The 25,800-nt window shown below is 44.4% G+C and overlaps 1 protein-coding gene across 1 annotated transcript; it reads right to left on the reverse strand.

The window, feature by feature from the left end:
* DSTYK (dual serine/threonine and tyrosine protein kinase) lies at positions 1 to 24,401 on the reverse strand. Its single transcript, XM_082494433.1, has 13 exons — positions 24,117 to 24,401; positions 16,655 to 17,040; positions 9,819 to 10,482; positions 7,037 to 7,311; positions 6,572 to 6,655; positions 5,202 to 5,378; positions 4,793 to 4,922; positions 4,390 to 4,546; positions 3,526 to 3,658; positions 3,218 to 3,331; positions 2,618 to 2,732; positions 1,367 to 1,501; positions 1 to 321 (listed from the first exon to the last, which is right to left on the reverse strand). The coding sequence occupies exons 1-13, from the start codon at positions 24,355 to 24,357 to the stop codon at positions 134 to 136; spliced, it is 2,799 nt and encodes a 932-aa protein (XP_082350559.1). The 5' UTR covers positions 24,358 to 24,401; the 3' UTR covers positions 1 to 133.
* Positions 24,402 to 25,800: the final 1,399 nt, after the last annotated feature.

The following is a 25,800-nucleotide window of genomic DNA, read 5'->3' on the forward strand; positions in this document are numbered from 1 at the left end:
TTGTGAGCAATCTTCTAGTTGCTATTACCTGTCCCACTCATGTTAGCCACAAAGAGCTACATCTGAAGAAGCCATCTCCAGAGTTAGGGGTTCAGAATTCTCCCACAGTTAAAATTTCTTCTGTGCTTCCTTTTCAAGTAGAGTCATCCAACCCTTTATTTGGGTGCTCAGAGCTTGACTTGCAGAGCCTGTCCATGATCCCCTGCAGCATAGGTTGAACAATCCCCAAGAGAGGACGCTGGGAGGAGTCTCCGTCCCAGCAGGCTTCCATCAGCTGCCAGCATTCCTCGTCAAACACTGGCAGACGCTCCGGGCGAACGCCTGGGAAATGGAGAGAGACCTGGTTACCATCAGTACACCTCAAATCAGAGAGAAACTTTGTTGGATCCTCATTGCTTTGGTGCAGGCTGAAGTGACCAAAGCGGACTGTCCGGGGTCTAAAGCTCTTGATAAAAGCTTACATTTCATCAATGTCACTGAGACATCATTGGGAGCATTGCCCAGTTGCTCAGGAGACCGTGCATGCTCCCAGAGAATGGCCAACATATTTACTGTCACTGGAGCCTCCTCTCTGCAACTATTTGAAAGCAAAAGGAGTACCCTCACCTATCAGAAAGCAAGTCCTCCCCACATCCACTCATAATGGTGCCTTTGGGAGCAAGTTCAACAGAACAACAAGCAGCAAGTGCAGCCTTCTGACCAAATACAAGACTCACTCATCTGAGTTAATCTTTTTCACATGAGAAGGGGAGAGATTATATGGACAGGAACTAAGGACACAAAGTAGTAAAGCATACCAATACCACGGCACAGCATGAAGGATTAAGCTACCATTAAATATACTGCTACACTAAACCTACAAAGGCATAAGAGTAAGTTTATGTTTTGGGGAAAAGCTACCAGTGCATTTTATTCAACATCCAGCCCAACAGTGCCAGCTTCCCCAGCATGCTGCACATGAAGCGCTTGAATGTACAGATCTCCACTGCCTCCAGAAATTGCAAGGGATTAAGCATTCTTTAGGGGATCATGCCCACAGCTGGTTCTGGGATCTGGTTTACATCATAAGTGTTTTACTACTTCGCACGGTTTAAGCGGTGCACTAGCACAGCTCCTATGACACTATGGCAAGGAGGTGGTTAACTGTAAGCCTCTTTCTATCCCTGCTAATTTTAGTTAGATTTTCAGTAGAATGCGTTCAAGTTTAACTAGATACACGTTATTCTTTAGACTGCCAATGAAGCAATACAACTTGTATTTTTATCTTTCAGTTACAAGAGGGTAAAAATGGATTTCCTCATCCACTCTCAAATTTTACTCAAGCATAAAAGTATCAGCCGATAGAGTTCAAATAAGCCATTTATACCTCTTCTCACATTGTTCCAAAGGTGATCTTTGCTTGCACATCTCTCAAAAGCCTCTGGTAACTTCACATGTCCCGAACAAATGTACCAAAACAGAATGCCAAATGCATAAACATCCACTGAGTTATCATACTTTCCTGTGACAAAAATACATTTGATCAGCAGGGCAAACATCATATTCAGCACTGGAAACTGAGCAGTCTGAGAACTAATTTCAGTGTTCCACTTCCTCCAATTAAAACCACATCTACATTGCCAGAAGGCAAGACATGTACGAAGCCTAATAACATATCAGAGGGATAAAAGTTAAGATCTTCCAATTCTCAGAGGATTGATACACTTAACCTGTACCAGCAGTTCCCAAGCTGAGGTTCATGGACCACGGCAGGTACTCGGGTGTCTTTCAGAGACTTAAACACCAACATTTGTTAGACTATCGGCTCAGTTTGGCTCTGCTGCTAGCCCAGGAGACTGATGGAGCTAACATCAGCCTTTCCATCCAGAGTTTGACAATTACCCATTTACAACAAGCTCACCAACTGAATAAGAGGAGATTGAGCACAGTAAATGCTCAGGCAAGGCTAAGCCAACGCCCACCTCTAAGATCAAGGTCTATGGCCTGCTAGTCACAACTATTTCACTGTTAGTAGTCAGAACCACCTGAATAATAGTTTCTAAATTAAACACAAATAGAGTTGCTTCAGTTTGTCTGCAATCTTGTCAAAGCAGGGACAGCATCTCAGACAGACCAAAAGGATTCTGGTAAGTGTGGTATGGACCTCTAAGTGCTACTGTAAGATGCTTGCTCAGGGAAAAAAAGGCTCAGAGACCGTGCCTGCCAGAAGCACAATGCATAGTGAATTTGAACACACTCCACAGGTTAGTAACAGCTTGGAAATTCCTTACCTGGTATCTATACAAAAACCAGGGGATCCTTTCTGAAGTATTTGCCTATGAAAGCCACATATTTCCAGCTTCCTAATAATAAATTATTTAACTTCCCAATTGCAAGAGTATTAATCACATCAAGCACAGTTTATGAATCCCACAGGTCTCTTTCAAGTAAAGAAAGATTCAAGACTGAGACTTAAACTACAGGAAAAAAATACATACCATGCATTGTAACCAGGCAGTCTTCTGATTTATTTTAATTATTTTTCCCCTCATGAGCAAGTTGAGATATTAATTCAAAGTATTGGCCTTCAAAATTCAAGCCAGAGTGACACAGTAGTGGATTCAATCAACAAGCATACCTGTAAAGAGCTCAGGAGCCATATGAATGGGTGTGCCTACAATACTGCCAGACATCATGGCTTCTGGTTTGCAGAACCCCAAATCAGTGATTTTGGCTCGGTTCTTTTTGTCAAGCTGTAGAAGAATTCATACACAGGCAGCTGATAACCATACTTCTCAGTTTTAGTATTGCATTTTAATATTAAGGTTTTTAAGTCTTGTTTATGTTTGAAGGCTTGGGCATTTGTTCATAAGTAAGCTTCTCCAATTACTTGGCTGCTCTTGGACCTAGTTAAGCTCAGTAACAAGGCATGCCTTCACTTGTCTTCTACACAGAGGGTGTGGTTTCGGTTTAACAGAACTGGGAACTGGAAGTCCTACTTGTAGCTCAAGCTCTTTTCCTTCAAGAGAAGTCACTCTACTGCTTACTTTCCCCCAGGCTTCCTGCCTGAAAATGAGCTGGGGAAACCTCACTGCAAGGCTAGTTGTGGCTAACAATACCACAAGTTAAAAGATCCTGTACAAAGAAAGCTCTTACTTCACTTACAGCATACTTCTCCCTCCCACTAAAAAGGCCTCCTAAGACTTCAGGATTAGCCAGATACAGAAGTTTTCCTTACCAGGACATTTTTAAGTTTGATATCCCGGTGCACAAGTCCCTGACTGTGAAGATAACGGATTCCTTCAACTACATCCAAGGCAATCTGTAATCGTGTTTCTAATTCTAGCCCAGCCTGAAGAATAAACAAACACAGATTTAACTCTTACAAGTGCAAGGTACTTTCACTTACTTTTATTTGCCAAAAACACTGAAAACAAAACAATTATAGCTTTGTTTTACAGACTAATAAATATTTAGATGCGATTTTTCTAATGTATATATATAAAAAAAGTATATACACACACACAGAAAACAGATTGTTGCTACCTTTAGTCCTGTATAGAGGTCTCTGTGCAACCGTTCCATTATCAGTAAGACGGCAATGCTGGAGCCTCCTCCATAGCCATAATCTATCACAGAACCATGGAGATGTACGAGCCGCTCGTGTGTCTGCAGAGACCTAGAGAAAGTTCAGCACGGAAAGCTGGTCATTTTTGTATCCTCCCCTCCACCCCAGGCCAAGCCTCACCTTGTAAAGGAAAAATGCCCAATAGCTGCAGCTTTAGCATGATAGTAAGATACACCTACACTATGTGCCATAGAGTAAAAACTCACAGCACCCCACAGTTCTGAGGACCATAACAATAAACAGCCGTCTGATCCAATTAAACTCAGGAAAGCCTATTAAAGGTTATAGTACCAAAGAAATACTGTATTATTTCAGCTGTCTGTACTGCAGCACCTGCCTGCAGCTGTTTACTGAAAATGAGCTGCTTTCTGCAGTGCAGACCCATAATTTTCTTTTGTGAATTCAGATAGGACCAAGACAGATTGGGAAAGGAGGGATGATTCAACACCAAAAATCAGGGGAGAAGAACTGTTTGCTATCATGCTCTATTAATTCTAATTTACTTTGCCAAATAGCAAGCATTTGAACAGCATAGACACCAGAGAATCAGATTAAGGCAGGAAGGAGCATGTCTGCCTACCAATCTATGCCTGTTACATTTTTGCAGCGGCACTGGCAAAAACGTGGTTTTCCTCTTGCTAGAAGTGGCAGCTTAGCATTTCATGAGGTCAAGTCACTGTAGAGTAGAACAAGCACGATTCTGCCTATGCAAATAGTATTTGTTTGCAGCAGCAAAGTTAAGCACTGTTCTCATTCCACATGGATCTCCTTATGATACACACCTCATATAGTGAAACTCAAGTGCAAGGTCATTCCAGTGCTTCTCATCAGGAGGAACAACAGATTTCAGCGCACATGGGAAATGCCCTCCCCAGCTGTCACACAGATAGACCACGCCATACTGTCCTCGGCCCAGCTCACGGCCCAACTTTGGTTTGCCTGTAAGGCACAACATCAATTTAGTCAGACATTAAAACATGTTTATTTCTTTCCATACACTATCAGGCTGGCAGCCCAGAGCTTTTTGTAGGCCAGCAGCTGAAGGTACTCAGTATGAGTCAGATGGAGGCTCACTGAAGTAGTTGAGCGAAAAGCAAAACACGCCTCCTACTCCTTTACACCCACCGGCTGCTTCAGAAGGAGGGAGCAGAAGATAATGCAGAGAATATGGAGCACAATGCTCACCATGTAACAGCACATCCTGGAGGGACCTGCTCTCCAGCGAGAGTCGTGCTAGCCGAGGAGCATGATCCTTCCGCACCTTCAGCCACAGGTCTTCTGTTTTCTCCAGCCTGCCAGAATGGCCATCTTCTAACTGCAAGAGATCACATATACACTGTAATCCTGCCTGGTTTGACGCCCTAGTGTAATGAGGTCGAGGGTGCTTGCACTACTGCACAGAGATCCTACTTAAAGCACACCTAGTTTAAAAACGGGACTTAGTACTAGGGCACTCACATCAGCTCTGCCACCCCTACCTACAGAATGGCAGCATTCACTGCACGAGCTCCTCATCTCTGCAATTAAAAATCCTCTTTCCACGAGTGTCAATGTACAAAACAAGACATCCTTCTTAACAGCTCCACACACTCACCTGTCGCAGAGAAGCTGCAAAAGCCTCATGGGAACTGTTTAGCCTGGTCCGGAACTGGCTGCAAATGCTCTTGGCTAACTTGGATGCACTGAGGCTCTCAATAGCGTCTTGAGCAACTTTCCTCTTCCAGTCACTGGTGATGGCAGGTGGGCTGACCCATGTAATCCGCTGGATTATCTAGTAAAACAGGAAACAGAATTAAGGCCCTAGCACAGAAAAAAAAAAAAAAAAAAGCAAAGGATCAATCAATTTACTCAGACTGCTTAGATATATTGTTGTAATAACACAGTGTCATCTGCACACAGAATTGGGCTAAATAATTACCTTACAGTAACTACTAGCAATTTAGAAGCATTGATCATAATACTGTTGTACATACACACACTAAGTAAAAGACTTGATTTTTCTGAATATCTGCTTAGTTCATTCCTACAAGCCAGCCACCCTTTCATGTCTGACCAAGAACATACATAGCAAGGCAGCCGCCACTTGGAAAACCACACCACTGTGGTGCAGCTTGTAGGCTGAAAGAACAGGCAGCATCAGCAGTGACCCAGAGACTCAGGAAGAGAGATGTTCCTAAACTGGTGAAAGCTACAACGAAGCAGCTTTTTGCTGGACTGACACACTGTCAAGGTGCGGAAATACTAGGTGTTGGTATGCACCACTTCCCTTAAATTGCTGGGTGATTAAGATGCCCTGCCCCACCCTTTATTAGAAGCCACAGAAATCCAGCTGCTGCACGCCCAGTCTGGATCCTTCTCCCAGGCAGAAGGAGGCATCTGAAGGTTTGTTTCCACCCAGTATGGACTGCACCTATTTGGGAAAAATTCTCTTCTTCTCACCCATCCATACAAGGAATCTCAAGAGGGAGAAGGCAGTAACACTCAGCAGCAGCTCAGAGCAAGAATTTCAGAGAGATGAATGCTTTAACAGAGAGACATTTAAAACAAAGACCTGAGGAAATCTGGACTGCTCTGGAGGGAGAAGAGTGAATTGACCTGAATCAAGATAAATTGCAAAAGAAAAATAAACAAACCACAAGAAACCCCCAAACCCAAACAAACCACCAGTTACCAAAACATAAACAACAAGAGTTTCAAAATGCTGATCAACATTCCTTTGCTGTTTCAGAACAGAAAGAAACCATTAGAGGTATTTGCTTTAAATTAAATATTAGCATCCCCAGGAATACACTATACACACAGCCTTAGTGCTGAGTGGGGAAGCAACAGCTTTCCAATGCACTTGCCAAGAGTCAAATTGAGAGGTGAGAGGGCAGCTGTGAACATTCACATTATTCTTTGCTCTAAAAAACATTTCACTATAGAGTGACACGTACTAGAAATAAGTGATAAAGATGCCCATACCTGTTTGATCTGTTCCCACAGCATCCTGGTCACTGTTGAGCCAGAGTGGAAAGTGACTTCAACATGATAGGCTGCATTTAGTATCTGGAAAGCAGGGGAAAGATGAAAGTATGGGAACTTTGCAAGCTATGGTCACTATAAAGTTTTCTAGACCCTCTGAACATGAAAAAATGGACACTACACGGGATACTCCACGATTCACTTGGTTCAATTCATTTATTATTAAGCTCATAGGTGTTTTGAGGCTGCAATTTGATTACTATGTACAGATTTAGGAAAAGTACTAGGTCTTTAAGTGACTGTTCCCCAGTTTTAGCACCTCCCTCAACAACACTAGACCCACACATACCCCAGGAGCTGTGTTCCTCTAATTTCACTAAGTGTCTCAGTCTCCTCCCACCCTTGCTGGATCAGGATAAAGACAATTATTAAGAATATTCTAGACAGCCATTTAAGCCACCATACCTGTTTGAGATAATTACTTGTGATGTGTACAGAAACATCCTTTGACTTCTCCAAACTCCTTGCAGGATGTACTGAAACCTCCCAAGACTCCTCCAGGCTCTTCAGACATCTCTCCAGAGTCCCTACAAAGCTCTCTCGCAGATAGTCCACTGAACTAATTAACTTGTTGGCAACTGCTTGGTTTAATCGAGAAATAATCAATTCCTGAATTTGCTTAATACAACACTTTATGTCCTTGGAACTAACAGGTTCCCCATTCTCAGGAATGATGATATCTGCACAAAAGAAAAGAAAGAGGCATCTTTTGTACTCTACATATCACCGTTGCAACAATGGCTACCGAGAGCTGCTTTGAGTGTTTTGCTAAGGAGCTACCGCACAGCCCCAGTCCAGCCAGCTTCTGCTTTCACCATTTTGCTGCTTCAGTTTTATTACTTTAGACCCAGATGACATAAACTGATGCCAACAGTGTTTCTATGTCATACAAAAAAAAACATGTGAGCAACAGAAGAACACACATGCTGACTATAGCAAAGGATCAAAGGATTAAGTTTTTGCTGGTCTGCATGTCTAATGCTACAATGCCAGTTTTACATGAGGCCCCAAATGCAATCGTACAGATCTTGGGTAATTTGGTATCCTGTAATAGAAAGTACTAAACCATTAGAGTAGCTCCAGGAATGCACACCTGGCTACTCAGGGAAGCTAAAAATCGCATCTGACCAAGGTGGAAAATACTCTGATGTTTGCTTCCATTCACCGGCGTTCGAATTCACACGCTACTCAAACTCTAACATCTGAAAGACTCTACACAAGCACTCTCTAGCTACTACTGGTTTACAGTGGTACTGTGATGACAAGTCAACTATAACCTCAAAAATTAAAGGGCAGAAGCACAAAGCTGTCCTATCTAAAGTAGTACAGGTCAGGAAATTCTTCCAGGCCACGCTGCGATCTGTAAGCACTGCTGGATGTTGAATGTTATGGAAGTGATATAACAGCCACCCCAGCTATGTGGAATTTTCTTCCTGGTACCTTGAAAAGGTTAATTACCACTTGGTATTTTTAAACAAACACTGAGCAATCACTGCTTATGCACTGTAACCACTCTGAGCATTACTACATTACTACCAGGAGCTGAAGACCTTGTCTCTGGATTTTGGCCAACAGCCCAGCCTACTTAAAACAAAGCCAGTGATCAGCAGATGGCATTAGCTCCTCAGAATAACATCTTCTTCCTTTTAGGTTATTACTTCAAATGCTGATAGCAACAAGAGGCTACACTAAGTACTCTAAGTGATATTTGTTGTGCATATAAATCTCTACACGCATTTACCGCAGATGTTTTAGCTTGTGCTGCCCCTAAACAGACTCCTGCGCACACAGACTGCTGAACTCGAGCACTATAGCGCTCCAACCCTGCAAAGAGTGGAACAGACAGTACAGGAATTATTACCTGTATTATTATACTGGAGCAACAGCAGCCCTAAACAGGTAGAATTAACACACTTACTATACCCTTAGCATATGCTAGTTTGTTGGGGTTTTTTGCAGCATGCAAATAGGTTAATGTTGCAATTAAAACAAGCTCTTTGAGGACGACATTTTGCATGGGCACTACAAACCAAGCATTTCAAGAAACAGGAAAGATCTTATCCATTTCCCACTGGCAGAAGCAAAAAGATCCAGATCCTAACCTGCAGGATTAAACATAATCCATAATTTCTTTTTGTCTCAGGAGATAACACTCCAGTTTGAAACTGGGAGGAACTCAGTCAAGACAAACAAAATTATCTAGAGTTTTTGCTTCTCTCATGCCTCAAAACAGCACTCAATTCACAAAAAATATTTTCTTCTAAACCTATAGCCTAGAGTTATTTCCAATTTTATTTTAAACAGAAAAACCTTTCCCCATCGGCCCAGTGAACTGCATTTCCTTAGAAAAGAAATTGTTATGGTAAACCTCTGCTTAGCAAGCAGAGGAGAAAAGAGCTGTGGAGTATCAAACTACAAATCTTCACTTTGATGTTTATGACAGACCACATATACCTGCAGTCAAAATTTGGATAACCTCTCACCCTTTGCAGTTTACACATCATTCTATATGCTTCCAGCTTGTGTGTTCCTAGAATTTCTGGTACTAGAAGAGGTAGTGAGAATTCTCACATTTCCCAAACCACACACTAAACACCAAGTGTAGGCCTCAGGAGCACAATATGTTGTGTTGATTTTTTCTTCAATTATTATTTTATTTAAAAGAAAACGTTACCTATCCAACAGGATTTCATTTTAAGAGGTTCTATACCCAAAAGCCTCATGCAAACCTCTCTCAGGCAAAGAAATCAAGCAGAAAGTACAAATCAAGCCTTCACTGCTAAAAAATTCAAACAGCTTTTTTTTTTTTCTTAGACAGATTTGTTCCCAAGTCTCAACACATCCACAGAGGCAAAGTTGAAAGTTATTTTCTTCTTCAGCAGAATAGGGAATTAAAGCAGAGAAATAAAATACCCTAACCCAGAACTGTGCAGCAAGCTCTGGGGGAAAGAGTCTGATTTATAAGAAACCAAGACCTAATATGTTCAGGCCTCTCACTAAAGACAGTGCTTTTTACCCAGGAGGTAGTACAGAAAAATTCTGTGTGTATTAGTTCTGAATTTTCTTGCAAAATCACTTGTCCAGACTGCCACTCAACCATCCCTTAGCAGATGGCAAATTTTACCCTGCCACTCTCCTTTAAAGCCCCTAACCTCTTCACTCCCATTACTCTCCTACCAGTAGTTACCTTTGAATTCCATATTAGCAGCATCCTCCAAGAGCTCCTCTTTCATATTGCTCAGAGTCTCTACGATCATGTCTTTCATCTCCTCTTGTTTGCGGTTGGCAATGTTCATCAGAGACTCATAGAGCTCATTCTCCTTCTTGCGGGTATACTCCAGCCTCTTGGGGGTGATTTGCAGGTCTCGCTGCATGTCGAAAGCCTGGTTGATGAAGATGTTGAGGCAGCGGCAGTGCACCTCATTTAAACTGGTAGCTGCTTCCACGAGATGCTTCTGAAGCACCTGCCTGGAAAAAGTGCTTAGGAGACGGAGCTTCTCAAACTGCTCCACCAGCATGCTTTGGGCATCGGCATCAGGACCGGGTGCTCCGCAGCTGCAGTGGTTGGTACTCAGGTACTCCAAGTCCATCAGCTGGCAGTAAAGGGAGGACTTTTCATTACCATTTTTTTTGGGAGAGATCAGGTCAACCCCCGACTCTGGCACTTTGAAGAAGAAAATAGGCAAAGAGAATTTCTCTTTGATTTCACGCAGTTCATTCTCATCTGATGAAGAAAGTTCAGCCTCACTGATGGCAAAGATGACAACAGGCAAGACCTGGTTCACATACTCTCCCAAGGTGGCTTCAGCAGACTGGAATCCACGACACGGTGCTACCACAACGTCCACTTCCTAGCAAGTGAAGAAGTTAAAAAAAAAAAAAAAAACACACACACACACACACCACAAAAGGTTTGTACAGATCCTTTTAAGATCTGATACATGCAAAAAAGCATTGTAATTCGTTGACAAAGTGCAAAACCAGAAACATTCAAACCCTTTAGAACGGTTCTGGAATCTCACATACAGCGTCATGCTTTAGCATGTAGCCTACCTGAAAGGCTGACAACAGCCCTCTCGCAGGCATGGGGCCAGACATTGGTTAGTGCCCACGACTCCAAAACTCTTATTTTGTACCAAGTGCCTTTGAGTTTTAGCCTAGTTCTGAACAAAATTTAGAACAAGTTTCCTGGGTAAGCGCTATTGCGGAATGGTTGTTACTCTCTAGCTTATAACCGCCCCATTTTGCAACAACGTCTCCCATTGATGTTCACCAGCTCTGCGGCACTTCAAGGAGATACTCACACTGTCAGTTTTCAGTATAGCTTCCAATGGTAGAAAGTACTACGCTAGCCACTACTGCCAAAACAAAGACGGCACAGTAACCCATTCCAAAGAGTTCACATCCAAAGGACAGATGAGGAGGAACAGATGGTTGTATACAAAATTAGTTATGACTTTCTTCAAATCCAACCAAAAGCTAAGAGATGTATTTTATTTATTTATTTTCTTACTGCATAGCTTGACTGCTTTGGTCATATGCTCCTGCCGACATTACTGCCTACTAGCCCTACTAAAAAGGGCCAGTCCTAAAACCTGCCTCTTTCCCTTCCAAGGAAGGAGACGAGATTCACCTTTGGATATGCAAGAACAGTGTTACAGTTGCATATATCATTCTACTAAAATAAGGAAAGAACACGTCAAAGGCTTTGAACCAAAGACAGCATTTAAGTGCCACTTTCCCAACGCATAACGGGGGGTGATAATTAAGAATTCTTCAATCATTTTTCTCCACCAGCAAAATGAGACTTGACCAGGTCTCCTGACTGCTCTTCGAGCTAACAGGCAGTCGGTGCTGCCACGGGACTCCCAGGCGCTGAACTCCAACCTGTCCGAAGCACAGGAGGTTGAGCAGAATGGGATGTGCAGTGCCACAATATTCACCATGACGGATGACTCACGCCAGTGACTGTAAACAAAGGAGGAAGCCAGTGCTGTCTCTAGGAGACAGGGAGAAAACCAACACAGACAACTGAGTACAGCATAAGCAACTGGTCCTTCTGTTTCCATAGAGGCCTCTCAGGCTCTTCCAAAGAGCATTAGCAACATTTCTTGCCTTTGTTTTTTTTGTGTCCTACAGAAGTTTAAACCCTGTCTATGCAGCTTCATACTATTAGGGATCAAGTCTTCCTGTATGGGGAATACCTGTGACTCACACTGGATTCCTGAAATTTTTGAGCTGGTTCTCACAAGGTCACACTGCTATAAACATATTTGAACACTTCTGACAGAGCTGTAAGCATGAAATTGCTGTCAACTAACTTCATTCATATTTTCCTTAACTAAAAGGCCCTTTTTAAAATATCAAAGCCTCCCACTTAGCAATCTGAACATTAGGTATGCCAATATCAGAGTTACAGCTCTTCCACTTGAAGTATGATGCAGAGGTGCTGTCAACAGCAATGCAAACGAGACAGTTTAAAGAGAATGCCATGCAGACACACTACGTACTCATCTATGGATTCAGACTTGCAATGCCAGGATGACCACCGCATCCCATATCCCAGAACAAAAATTAAAATCACTGATCAAGTAGGTCTTGACCTACAGTAAGACACGGGGAGTCTCACTAAACACATTCAGGGACCACTGAAGTGTGCCATTTTACTGAGTCCACAGATAATTCCTCATTTCCAAATCAGTTAATAAGAATTTATTTGCTACATCCCAAGAGGACCTCATCCTATTTTGCTAGGCTTCGGGCAGTTTAATCACTGTTTGCTTAGTTAACTGAAGTGCTGAGCAGCTAGCCCAATTTAGCCAGATTTTTACCCAAACTCATACCAAGCAGACTGTGACTGAAGGCCCAGCTCAGTGTTTCTCTAAGCCAATTTGAATATTCTGCCTTCCAAGAGTAGTCCATGAATCACTGAAGTCTGACAATTGCTGCATTTATTACATGTGATCTAATTTCATTGCCTCCCTATTAATTTGAGTTACATATATATCCCTAGGTTCTACTTAGGCTTTTTATACCCCGCCTAATTTTTTTTTTTCCCTGAAATGTTGCCAGTTTATTCTGTTTCCATGGGATTCTGAGTTAGAAGTTCAGTAATTCTAATCTAGAAAGAATTCCAGGTAAGAAAACTGAGCTACACCTCTGGTCTCCAAACATTGCTGTCCTTTACAGCACATAACTACTTTGATTTTGTGCAACGACCCTGAACCCCACTTGATCAGGGAATTTGTTTTACCTTTGCTGGAAGGGCCAGCCCAAGAAAGCCTGTGAGGTGTACACACTCACGAAACAGTCTGAGAAGCAAAGCTCTTTCTCTGACCATGAACTCTTCTCCTGTAAAAGATATATCACTAAGCCAGCAAAACTAGAAATAGAGAACAGATTTCACACAGATGGAAGAATAACCTCACGGTGCTGGCATTTGCAGTATCTTCTACACTCAGTTATGCCAGCGTTAAGGGACAGAGGAAGAAGACTTCAGGTATTTCATGCTGGTACGTGGCAGGAGCATCTCAACATACCCCAAAGTAAACTGATGCTACATGGAAGGAAGAGAGTCTCAGCCAATGTGAAAGCTTTTCAGTTTTCTGTATTAATGCCACAACCGAACATGTTAAAAATAATCTCAAGAAGGAGATGAGGGCATGTTCTTCCAAGTTTTAAGCAGGATGCACATTAAAATAACCACCCAACAGGTACTTAACATTCTTTGCTACTTGTAACAACTACTAATTCATATGACCTGAATCACTGCTAGAGTACCTGAAGAAATGCAACAATAAACCCAAACTAATTCAATTCTTCTGTTAGAGCTCATAGAACCATCTTGTATTTCTTCATTCATTTTCCAGCTTTGTCAGAGCAGCTGAAAATTTTACAAGCCCTGGCTAAAACTTTTCAGCCCGAGACTCAAAGTCACATGAAGCACAAAGCAAGACAAAGGCACAAAAAAGGAAGCTTTCAGCCGTGTTACCCTCCTCCCATTCAGCCGTACCATCCAGATGAAAACCAATACTTCAGAGAAGTCCATTTCAGCTTCCAGGCACAACTGATAAGATTTAGGGAAAAAGCCAACTGTTTACTCCCACTATAAATCTAATAATCTGTCTGGCTAAATGGATTATTCCCCATGACCTAGATGCATTCCCGTGCAGAGTGATCCCCAAGGAATAGAGAAGCTTTGCCAAAGTTTTTCCTTTCCTGATATTTTTACATTTAAAAATAACTAAGTTCACATACCTATTAGCACAAGGTAGTGTTCTCACAACAGCCAACCCATGCAAATGAAATTTTTGGCTCCCTCCTCCTCACTCCCTTTTCCGTAAAGCAAGTTTTGATTAAAACATCCTTCAGTAACCCAGAAAAGCAAGCATGGTCCCATGCTGGATATCAGACTAGAGGAAAAAAACTCAGGGTGCTCCACTGGCAGTTCAATACTAAAAAGTAGTATATTCTACACTTGTATGGAATTTATCTCCAAGTAAAAGAAGTAGTTTAGTTAATATTTGGATACTGTTAACTTACAAATAACTTAGCCTTTCTTTACCGGAGTAATGGCTAATGAGTTTGGATTTAGCAAACAAGTATCTGCACCAAGAAGCATGATTCAGCATTAAGTGCCTGCACAAATCAGCAGCATGTAATCTAGGTGCCCAAGCCAGGCTGCACAATTAAGTCTCTCGGTAAGAGATGCTTAGACCTGAAAAGCTACACAGCATTCCCCAGGTCCTGAAGTCACCAACAGCTCCTTTGATGGCAGCCTACTGGTAGATAAGTGCCCTCACTATGGGAAACTAATGTGACTTCAAACAAAAATCCACAAATGAAATCCTCATCTCCTGTAACTGTTCAAGTCCAAGGACCCACGAATGTTTCTTCAAACACTAGTAAGGCATTTGAATATCTACAATGTAAGGTTACTATGAAACACAGTACTACTTGTAAGCACTCTGCTGTTGGGAGAAAAAAAAAAAAAAAAACAAACAGATGAAGATACAGGGATTCAAGGTAACAGGTGGGGCAAAATTCAGATTTATTTCCCTCCCCCTCTGCCCAAAAGCGGCTGAGCTCCACCAAATTATTTGGTTCCTGGACAAGTTTAAATCCTTAAGATCTGTACTGAATACCATGCTATTATCAAGCATGCAGTTGTTATCAGACTACCGGTTTTGTTTTACAAGTTAAGAAAAAGCAGAAGTTCCTTTAGAGTAGTTCTGCAGACATGTAACTTTGGTTAGTGTCCAAAAAATCTCATCCATTACTGCTCCAGATACATATTCCACTAGTTACTGAAGCGGTGTCCATAACTAGCAGATATTTACTTTAAAAACTTTGTTGTCTTGGTGTATGCTGAGCAGAGCTGGAGAACACACATGAGCCAGAAGGGTGGAAAACTCCAGAGGTCTCTCAACAGGAGGTCAGACTCCTGTAACTTAACAGGAAGCTATTCCTGGCCCAGTTACCTGCTAAAATGCATCAAGTTCTATCAGCCTTAAAAAATTTGTTCTTCCTTTAGCCCCTTAAATTCATGTAAGGAATCCTTTGACTCAATCTGAAGCTAGCTGTGATTCACCCTCCCTCTCCTTCTTTTGGAATAGCTTTTTATTTCACCAACCCTTTTCAAATTAATCTGAGTAGCTGTTTTCATCTGAGTGTCCTAAATATAACCAAAGCCAGACAGAGAGAGCTTTGTCACTCACATGAGAAATCTGAAAGAGGGTTGTAAACTGCAGTGTGCCTGAACTGGCCCATATAAAAATGTAACCAAGTAAAATAAATGTAAAGCTAAATACTCTTTTATGCATAAGCAAGGCAGGATTTTACAAGCAGAAGATCCAGAACAGGCATTTGCTCTGCAGCACCAGCAGCTCATCTGGTGGTGCTCTTTGGGAAAGTAGTGGATGCCTCACATACAGTTTATACAAACATGGCACTTCTGTTTTCTTTCCGTGAATACTGGAAGCCACAAACACACTTCAACATAGCATTGACTCTGCTGATCTCATTAGAATAGGCTTAAATTTAGCTACAGACTGGGTTTGTAAAATGAGTTTCAAACCAGTGAAGACAGACTGCGTCTTCATTTTCTGCCTGCTTACAATCCTGTCTCAATTCATATATCCAGAAAAAAATTACCTCGCTATTTTATTGTTCAGCTATGAAGTTCATACTCTTACTCATGTGGCATCAAATCATATTATTTGCACTTAAGCAATTTATATTTAAGAATTAATTATCTATTCCAGATATTTGACTCCCAAACACAACACTCCAGATGTAGTATACTGCAATAACAAAAGCTCAACATAAGATATGGAATGCAATGAAAGCTTATAGAAGCTATAAAAAGCTATGAAATACAGCCCTCACCTTTAAAGATACTTGTTAAACACCAAACTGCAACACTTACAGGACAGGAACACGTTTTATGAACAAGTAAAAGGAAAGTCACAAAGCAAGATACTAACAGCATTATAAACAGCACTGAGAAGAGACTCCTACCTTCTTGTTCTTAACACCTCCAATTTCCATTGACACCACAGAAATATAAAAAGCCACCCTCTCAAACGAACTCATGTCATTTTATCAGATGTTGGAATCAAGAAGCTTTTTTTTCCTGACAACAAGCTCTTCAGGACAGAGATAAAAAAGTACATATCCTTGTTATGACGGCTTCTAGCTACTATCAGACAGCAAAGCTAATTCTGAATGAGCTTGAAACTGGAGTAAAATTTTAGAAGATACTTGAAGTTACATCTAAGTAAGCTTGGCTTCTGAGATGGATGGAAACGTTACAGAGGAACGATAATGCTAAGAGTCAACATTGACACAAAAGCACACAAGCATAGACAGTGATGTCCACTTAAAATCCTAACACGAGACTTCCAGCTTCTATTTAATTAAAAAAAATCCTACGCTTAAGAGATTGCACCATTAGCTTTATTAGGGACTACAAATGCTACATCTTAAGTTCACTATGACAATGGTACATGGACACCTAGTTACCTTTAGTAGTGAGTACGGCAGCATGACCTCCAGCTCTGCTATCCGGTGAGCAGGATCTTCGCTGTCCCCATGAATTTCTAAGTCCTCCTCTGGTATTGTGTCCCAATGCCCTCGGTGGGCTGCCATCATGTGAACTAGTTCATACTGCTCAGGCAGCGCCAGGCTAATCCGTGTTTGTGTTCCATGTGTGAAACGGATCCGTCGCCTCTTACAATTCTCCTCATTGCTGATTTTGGTGGTAGGGAGCAGCTTCTCACCCAGCAGTATGTTGAGTAACCGGCATTTGGCATTACAGTTCTGGCCAAGAATCAGAAGGCAAGGGTGCCAGCTCACAGTCCGCTGGAGATGCTCTTCCTCATGGCGAGGGAAGGAAATGAAATTCTGCCCTAAAATTGAGAACAGACTGCATTAGAACAGGTTGGCTGAACACTAAGTCTCATATCTCTAAGTCAGCTGAACGCAAAAGTTCAGATACCACTGCCCCACAGCCCACCAAGAAACCCACAAAGCACCAAGAATTTGCTTATGTACCCTGAAACTGGTGTCAGCAATTCCGCATTTCTACTGCACCAACACAGAGGTTCACAGCAGGTTGATTCTCACAAAGCTGTTAAGACAATTTCTTGCTGTTCTCCCCAAATATTTCACTGGAAAGCATTTACACAGAGCTCTCTTTAGCAGGTTAGTGCAAGACTAATGCTAGACCCTAAAAGTCAAGAGAAAACAGCTGTCAAGGTTGAAACAACCAACGGGCTAATTTTGCCTCGGGCTGGAACAGTGTTTTGCTTTGCTCCAGAGTCCAAGGAGGCCCAACAGGTCACTAAGGCTAACTCTTCCCAAGTTTTGAGGGCTTGGCTGTACAGAACGTTCCCGTCACATACCAGAAATAAATTCTATCAACTATGAATCGGTGACGGTTCCACCCACAAACTTAAAAATGTCAAATTCTTTGCATCTACCAAATCCCAAGAGTATTACCGCACAAGCTTGTTGACCAAAGTCTAGGATCATTGACATTAAAACAGCAAAACCTCCTTTCTAGCCTCAAGGAAAGGCATTCTTGCAAAATTGCTTCTCTACATGAAGCAGATGACAAGACCAAATTTGCTGAGACATGGTAGCAGAACTAATAGCCTCTGCCAGCAATTCCCTATGATAGAAATACAATCACAGCATCTAAAGAAACTGTCACGCTTTCACCAGCCACAGCAGAGATGAGCCCAAGGGAAGACACTCTCTGCTAGCAGCCAGAAGGTTCCTAGTGCAACCTAAAACACAATAAAAAGCGGCTTCACTCCTTTGATTGCACTAATAGTACACATCTTCCCTAACCTATATAGTTGAACTAAATAGGCACAGTTTGCCATGTATTCTTACTAATTTTAAGAACAACATTTAAGCTGCAAAAGGAAATTACTCAACATCCATCTTCTTCAGAGCAGCAGGACTCCCTGTAATCACTCTCCTTACCAATCTTCCACCTGAAGCATCAATTGTACCATCCCACTAACCAGGCCCTTTGAATTCTTAGTCCATGATGCTGCAACTCCTTGCATTTTCCTTACTATATTAATTCAGCCTCAGTACTGAATTTAGCTTCTCCATTCTTTTAGAAGTCCTAAATACAGCTTTTCCCATGCTTAGTCATCTAAGCTGAAGTCTAAGAAGCTTTGCGTTACTTTATGCATAGCAACAGAATAATTCTGGTAGTACAAAAAAGACGGATACAAACAAATTCCCCATCTGCTGCACTTCAGCACAATCCCTGCCAGTACAAAACAGCTAGTGTTCCACCGCAGCCAGAGTGCCAGCCCATGTTCCCAGATCTGAAGGCAGATGGCATCCAAGAATGAAATGGCAAATGGAGACACCAGTCCCCAAAAGAACTGCCAAATCCAAAAGCTATAAACCAATACGATTGCCCTGATATTGGGCAAACTGACAACAACAACAGTTTAAAGATAGACTCAAATACAATATAGCTGAGAAGCACCAGCAGGGATTTTGTAGGGGAAGGTCCTGTTTCACCAGGGCTATTAAAATTCTTTTAATGAGTCACGTTCTGGCATCCAAAATTGTTTCAGCATCTCAAGCCACAAGAAAACAAGACACACTCATATACCAAGATATTCCTCAACACCACTAACCAAATTAAAGATAACATACAACAGCTATTCTAGTCCTCATTCTGATAGCGTTCCATTCCTCTATTTTAATTAGAATCATTCACATCCAGAGGAACACCACATGTAGCTGGCCATGTCTCAGACCCAGTTTGAGGGTTCTTTAACGTCTTGTTTAAGATTTACCTTTCCTTCAAATCTGCAGTCTGGAAACAGGACTGCTGGAGAAGTTCTCTCCCTCAAAGGGGTCCTTCCGTCCCATACAACATTAAGGGGACATCCTCCCCATGCCTCAGCAAGCCCCTCCCCTGCACCTCCACCCCACACAGCCCTGGACGCTGATCCCCATAGACAAACCGTTTGGAAAAGGTTAAGGGAGACATCACTTCTTGAAGTGTGACTCTTCCTAACTGTTTTTTTAAACAAGCCTTTCAAGATCCACAACCATAGCAGAACGGCTACATCAAGTGACTGAAGGGCAGAATCTGGCTAGCAGCTCACAAAAGATAAAAATCAGCAAAATCCCACAAATAGCACATTTAAGCCTTCATCTACAAGATAAAGGATTTCTTTGATCTGGTTACATCTATTGAAACTTCAACTGGAATTCAGGGTGGCTCTTCAGCTACCGAGTATGAAAAAAGCAACTCTAAAGGCATTCTACAGGACATGGAGCCTTCTCTGCACAGGCTTTTGAAAAGCAAAGAAGCAGCAGATTGCACCTTCCCTTCATTCTGGTCAGCCTCTGTATTTACCGGTTCTTAACACCAGCACAAAATGATTGAAATACAGCAGCTTAGCTGAAATTATTGAATCACAGAACAGATATATAAATACTACATCTTTAAAACACCTTTCGTCTTTTCATGCACACAGTCTCCCTGTGATCAGCACTTATTCAATAAGTTTACAAGCAGCAATATCAGTAACAAACCCATTACATTTAACATTATGTTACATTGCAATATTCCAAGAATGTGAAGTGCAAACCTGGAACCAGCACCAAAAGCAAGATTTGACCGTATCAGGACAAACGCAGTGCACCATCAAGGCACCCAAGTCATAGCAGTGGTTTCAACCCGCACATACCTATCACTGCATATCTTGCAGCAATCTCAAGGTCTGAAAAACCTGACACAAGTTGCAAAGCCATAGAGCTATCACTGATATTTGGCATTGCAGAAAGTATATTGCTATTTCTGCACATCAGAATAAGACATGGAGTAAAAACACTCATACAACACTTAAAAGGTAACGCCACTAATCTGAACATGAAGAATTCAGGTTGGGAGGAATATGATCTCCCATGTTACCTAACAAAAAGTAGATTTAGAACTTGGTTACTGAAGAGATGTACTGATATTCCCCTATCTGTGAGCAGCTCCTGTTTGTGACAGGATTTTTGCCAAAGATTTTAGCTGTTGCTACATACTGTATCCATATACTGTGTCATTTGGAGACATGTGATAAACACTTCAAAAAAAATGGCTGCAGGGGGAGTCCTTAAGCGCGTGCATCCTATTAAGATCCTTTTGATGAAAAGAGGCCTGTCCAAGAACAAGGACGTCTCTCACCAAGACTCATCTCAAAATTCAGTCCAACACTTGGTAGAAGAATCTTAGGTTGAATTTATAGAATCTATAGAAGCCCTAAGCATTTGCTCATCTCCTTTTCAAGGAAGGCCAACTACACTGCCAGTCTCACTTGTCTTTCTATTCCATTTTCAATAATACATGTGAAGAACAGTACCTAAATGAGGCCAGACCCTCATACTTCTTATTGCAAATACTGATACCTTTCATAGAAATCTTTACATTTCTATGGTGCTGGCAATGACTTGCAGCATGCTTTGACCATAAGACTTAGATTAACACGCTCAGTTATATAAACCAAGTTTTAGTTCCACCCCACCACACATCTATTAGCACAGTGGTGGTAACTCCAGGAGAATGCATGCAACTAATCAATATACCAACATAAGCAGCTCCTACAGGAGCAGCTGTTACAACATTAGCAGCCCCCATGGTCTGCAGAACCAAGCTTTGTCTTTGGCTTAACTTGAAGCTTGTTAGCAAGTGCCTCCTCATCTATTTGAGGAGTTATTTCACAAGTACCCTACCGACCACCTCTCCACACGTTATCTAGTCTTAAAGCCCATCTTCTTATGTTGACATATCTAACAGCACAATAGGAGCCCTAACCTTCTGAGGATCCCAGCAATATAGGCAGAGCAGTCACATTTTAACCAGGATATACCCCCTCGGTCAATATAGCATCAGGATGAAAACTCTTCCAAACCCTTTGGTTAATACATCCACCCCCTACAAAATATATTTATGTATGAGTCATTAGGCTACCAAGCCTAGGGCTTTCCCCCCAGCACACGCTCATTAAGATAACACCGCAGCTGCTGACCCAAACTCTGGAGATGCTGTGGATATCTGTACCTGAGGTACAGCTCTGTGTACAAAAATTTCCAAATTAAGGAAAAATATCAAAAATATCAAAAACCTTCAGGTTCCTAGGTGAAAGAGTTCAAATTATTTCAAGCACAGAATGAAGAAAATAACTATAATTAATAGAAAGTAGGGTTTCCAGTTTTTTTTTCTTAGTATCTTTACGTATTTTAGTAAAATCTGCTACTGAGTCCCTACTTAAGACTTGTTGTTTTTTTTTTTACAGAAAGTCAGTACAAAACACACTAGCTAACAGCACCAAGAATAAAAATCTGTCAGAGCTGTGCAGGCTAAAGCTACAGGATTGTCATAGTACTTCAACAAATCATTCTTAAAAGCCTATTCACGACAAAGCAGAGCTAGAGAACAGACAATATGTTGTTGAATACTTCAGAAATGCAGACAGTGCAAACAAGACTTTCTCCCTCCCCTCATAAACAGTAGCTGGAATGCAATTATTTTTTCCCTTGAAGTTATTTTACTTCTCTTGCTATGAGGAGTAAGTCCTGGTACTAAGGCCACAGAGGGAACGTTTGGTCAACGGCAATCCTTTATTGACAAACCACACATTGCCTATCATCCTCCTAAGCAGAGGAGGGTGGGATGTAAAAGCAAGTACAGATTTGCTCCCTCAAGTACCCAACCCTGAGTGACCCGGCTTACCTTAAAGGTCAGTGGCTACTACTTAACTTAGCAGGTACTGCAAGGTCTGGTTTTGGACAGAGCAACCCAGGCTGTGCTTTAGGCTGCTTGAGTCGTGTTGATTCGAAGGGCAGATACCCTTCTATGTTGTTATACCAGCATCACTGGTGTCTCAAAAGCAAACCTCTTAACGTTTGTTTTGTTTCCAAGACATCTAAATTTACTTTCATGGTTTATTTTTCCACTTCAATTGTAGGCAGTAAGTGTCCTGTCCATTTCACTTCCCAATTCCTTTGTATTTCACAAAACATTAGCATTCATGCCTGAACCCACTGCAGAGCACTGCAAAATCTGCAGAACTGTTCAGTCAAAATTCCTTACTTTGACACCACCTGTAGGGAAGACTCTAAGAAAAAGTGGTTCTGAAGTCAGCGACAACTGTGCTCCTTAAACCCTCTGCCACTTAAGATAATCTCCCCATGTTACACAGGGGGGGAAAGCTTTATTACCAGCCACTAAGTTTGAGAGTACTGGAAATGTACAATTGAACTAAAATTTTACAGAAACAAGCAGCTCTGTCAAAATGTGATTGTTCCAACAAAGGTAATAAGCAATACCAAGGCTCTCAGTTTTGGGCAAAGGTTTGCATCTTCTCATATCTTAAAATAATAATAATCATCGGTTCACAATTATTTTGCAGTTGACTTATTTAAGAAAACTGCAGCCTCCATTATTTTACCAAGTCCTGCTCTTCATCCTCTCCCTTCCGCTTTCCACACTCCCCTCAAGGCTGCCACCATGACTTCCCACCTTCTAACATGGAGCAGGTTTATTAACTTGGTCTGTCCCAGCTAGAACACATCACCACTTCACCAGCTTGAAAACTACTGATTTAAGTTTTATTTTTAAGAACAGTAAATGTTATACAACCTCTGCAGTCTGAGTCTACGCTGTTCTTGCTGTTTGCATGAACAAGCTCTAAAGCATTCAGCCTTTCCCTGAAGCTCTGATATTTAAGGGCCAGTTGGTAACACACTCATCAGTAAAGTTAAACTGGGTCCCCATCCACAAAGCCCTATAAGCAGGCTTTCAAAGATGCAATTGCTATTCAATTAGCAATGTTTTACAAGAAGCAACCAAACAGAAGACCAGCTCCAGTGGAGTGCTACCATTCTAACAGCATTGAGACCCACAGAAAACAAGTGAAACCAACTAGTTCCTACTTCTTGGAAGCCACAAAAATGTAAACAAACAGAAACACCACATTTTTGCAAAGCAATTCACTTCTATTCTGACAGTTTACCTGGAACACTATTTACACAGACTGACAAAAGAGCTCAACAACACTTCAATTTTCAAACCAGGATTGTAAGCATAAGACAAGCACGGACAAGTATCTTGTACAAGTAGCCAACAGAGATGACTCATGAGCCATTTGGAAATGAATAAAGATCTTTATATATATTTAATGTCACGCTCAACCCTTCTCACAAGACAGTCTTATGGAAAGACGAAGTTCTGTACATCGCTCCCACCAGCGGCAATGTTTGTCAACAAGTGACAGATGAGGATAAAGCAGATGAATGAAGCCCGGCACTATTCTCACAAAGTCCTATGGCAAACACAGCAACCCCGCAAGCCCCCCACTCCCAGGTGCTGCATCCCAGGTGCCCCCCACTCCCAGGCGCCCCCTCTCAAGGGGGGGGCTGGGAGCTGGAGGGTGGGGGTTAGAAAGATGAGGAGAGGGGAAGGGGTTTAGGAAGATGGGGAGAGGGGCCCTCTCCCCTGAGAGCATCCATCACCCCCTGTCCCGCTCACTTCACCCCACAAAGCCTCTCACACCCTCAAGACACCTTGTGGGAGGGGAGGTCTGGGAGCTACAGAGTGGGGGCTCAGGAGACGGGCAGAGGGGAAGGGGACTAGGTGGGGGCTAGGGAGATGGGCAGAGGGGTCCATCTCCCCAACAGCCCCCATCACCCCTTGGCCTGCTCTCTTCACCTCACAAAGCCTCTCACCCCCCCACCTCTCCATATGCGCCCACAACACATCTAACCCCCCCCATTACAGACTCTACAGCGCCCCACAGCCCACCCAGCGCCTCCCACCTGCACCCCGACCCTCACAAGCCCTCACTCCCCCCTGGTTATCCCCACAGCCCACCTTCATTCGCCCCCCCAGCCCCGAACACATGCCTCCCCGCCCGCCGCCCGCCCTGCCGGTCCTCCCCCGCCCCTCTCTCACCGCCGGGCCCGGGACTGTCCCGGGGGGCCCCGTCGCCAGCCCCGGCGGGTAGGCCCTCGCCAGCCGCCGCCGCAGTGAAGGGGTGCCCCTGGGAGTACTTGACGTCGCGGAAGAACTTCTTGGTCTCGCGCAGGTTGTGCTGCAGTCGCGCCAGGTGCCGGTTGTAGTGGCCGAAGGAGCGGCAGAGCTCGCGGATCACTCCGCCGGGACCCCGCCACGAAGGGGCCCCTTCGCCCTCCATGTCCTCCGGGTCCGTTCCGCTATCCCCTCCCCACCGCGGGGGACACTCGGCCCCTGCCAGGCTTTACCGCTCCCGGGGCCTATCCGCCCTCCCGCAGAGAAACGGGACGCGCCCCTGGCGGCCGGGTTTTCCTCGTCTCTCTTTTTTTCCCCCCCACCCACCCCTCCCGCCTCCCCTACCCCCGGGGCCGCCGCCGCCGCCTTCCTCCTCAGGGGCAGCGCCTCAGCGAACGGCGCTGCGTGCGGCGCGGAACCTTTATCGGGGCGCCGCGGGGCAAAGGGGGAGGAGGCCAGGCGGACCCCGGGAGCGAGGCATGCCGGGAGCTGTAGTTTCCCGCGCCGCAGGGCACGACGGGAGTTGTAGTCCCGTCACGGTCCCCCGCAGCCACACCCGCACCGGGGCCAAGCGGCGACGGAGCCTCGACCGCGGCGGGACGGTCCTGCTGCGCGGTCAGCACCGCGGGGCTGCGGCGGGCTCCGGCGCGGGGGGTCGAGGAAAAAATAATAATAATAAAAATAAAATTAGAATTAAAAAATACATAGTTAGAAAGGGGAAAGCAAGGGCAAAGCGGCGGCCCCGGGGGCAGGGCAGCGGCGCGGTGTCGCCCCGTCTCCGCGCTGCGCGGACCGGCGCGGCCGGGGGCGGCGGGCCCGGCAGCACCGCGCGCCGCGACAGCTCCGCGCCGCCGCCGCCAATGGCCGCCGCCGGCCCCGCCCACCGCCCGTCGCCATTGGTCGGCGCGGCCGCCACTCCGGCCCCGGCGGCGGCGGCGGCGGCGGCGGGGATGCCGATGCCGATGCCGGCGGGCGCGGAGCCGCCGCGGCGCGGAGCCGCCGCCCGGCCCGGGCACGGCGGGGCAGGCGCGGGCGGGGCCGGGGCGCGCAGCCCGCGGGCCCCGCAGCGGCCGCCCGGGCGCCGCCCGCCGCCGCCGCCGCCGCCGCGGCTGTAGGCGCCCCCGCCTTCCCGGGGGAAACGGCGCACCGGTATGAAGCGGTGCCGGTCGGACGAGCTGCGGCAACCCGAGGAGGACCCCGGCGCCGCGGGGGAGCCGCCCGGCCCCGCCGCCATGGAGGCCAAGCCCGGGGAGGCGGCGGCGGCGGCGGCCCCCGAAGCGGGTGCTGTCCCGCCGCCGCGCACCAAACCCCCCGACCTGAAGGTGAGCGGCGGTGGCAGCGGCCGGCGGGTACCGGCGGGTTGGCAATGGGGAGAGCATCCCGGTGGGGTCACCGGAGGGGTCAACAGTGGGGTTACCAGTCGGACAAGCACCCTATGGCATTACCGTTGGGGTTACCGGTGTGGTGAGCACCCAGCGGGGTTACCGGTGGATGTACACCATGGTGGGGTACCACCATCCTCACACCCTGTCCCTGCTCTGCTACAGGTGTGACCTTGGAGGATGCGGGATGGCCCCAGGATGGGCATGCTTCTGGATGAGGATGTCCT

This window comes from Vanellus vanellus, assembly GCF_965231255.1.
Source record: "Vanellus vanellus genome assembly, chromosome: 23".
Classification (NCBI taxonomy): Eukaryota; Metazoa; Chordata; class Aves; order Charadriiformes; family Charadriidae; genus Vanellus; species Vanellus vanellus.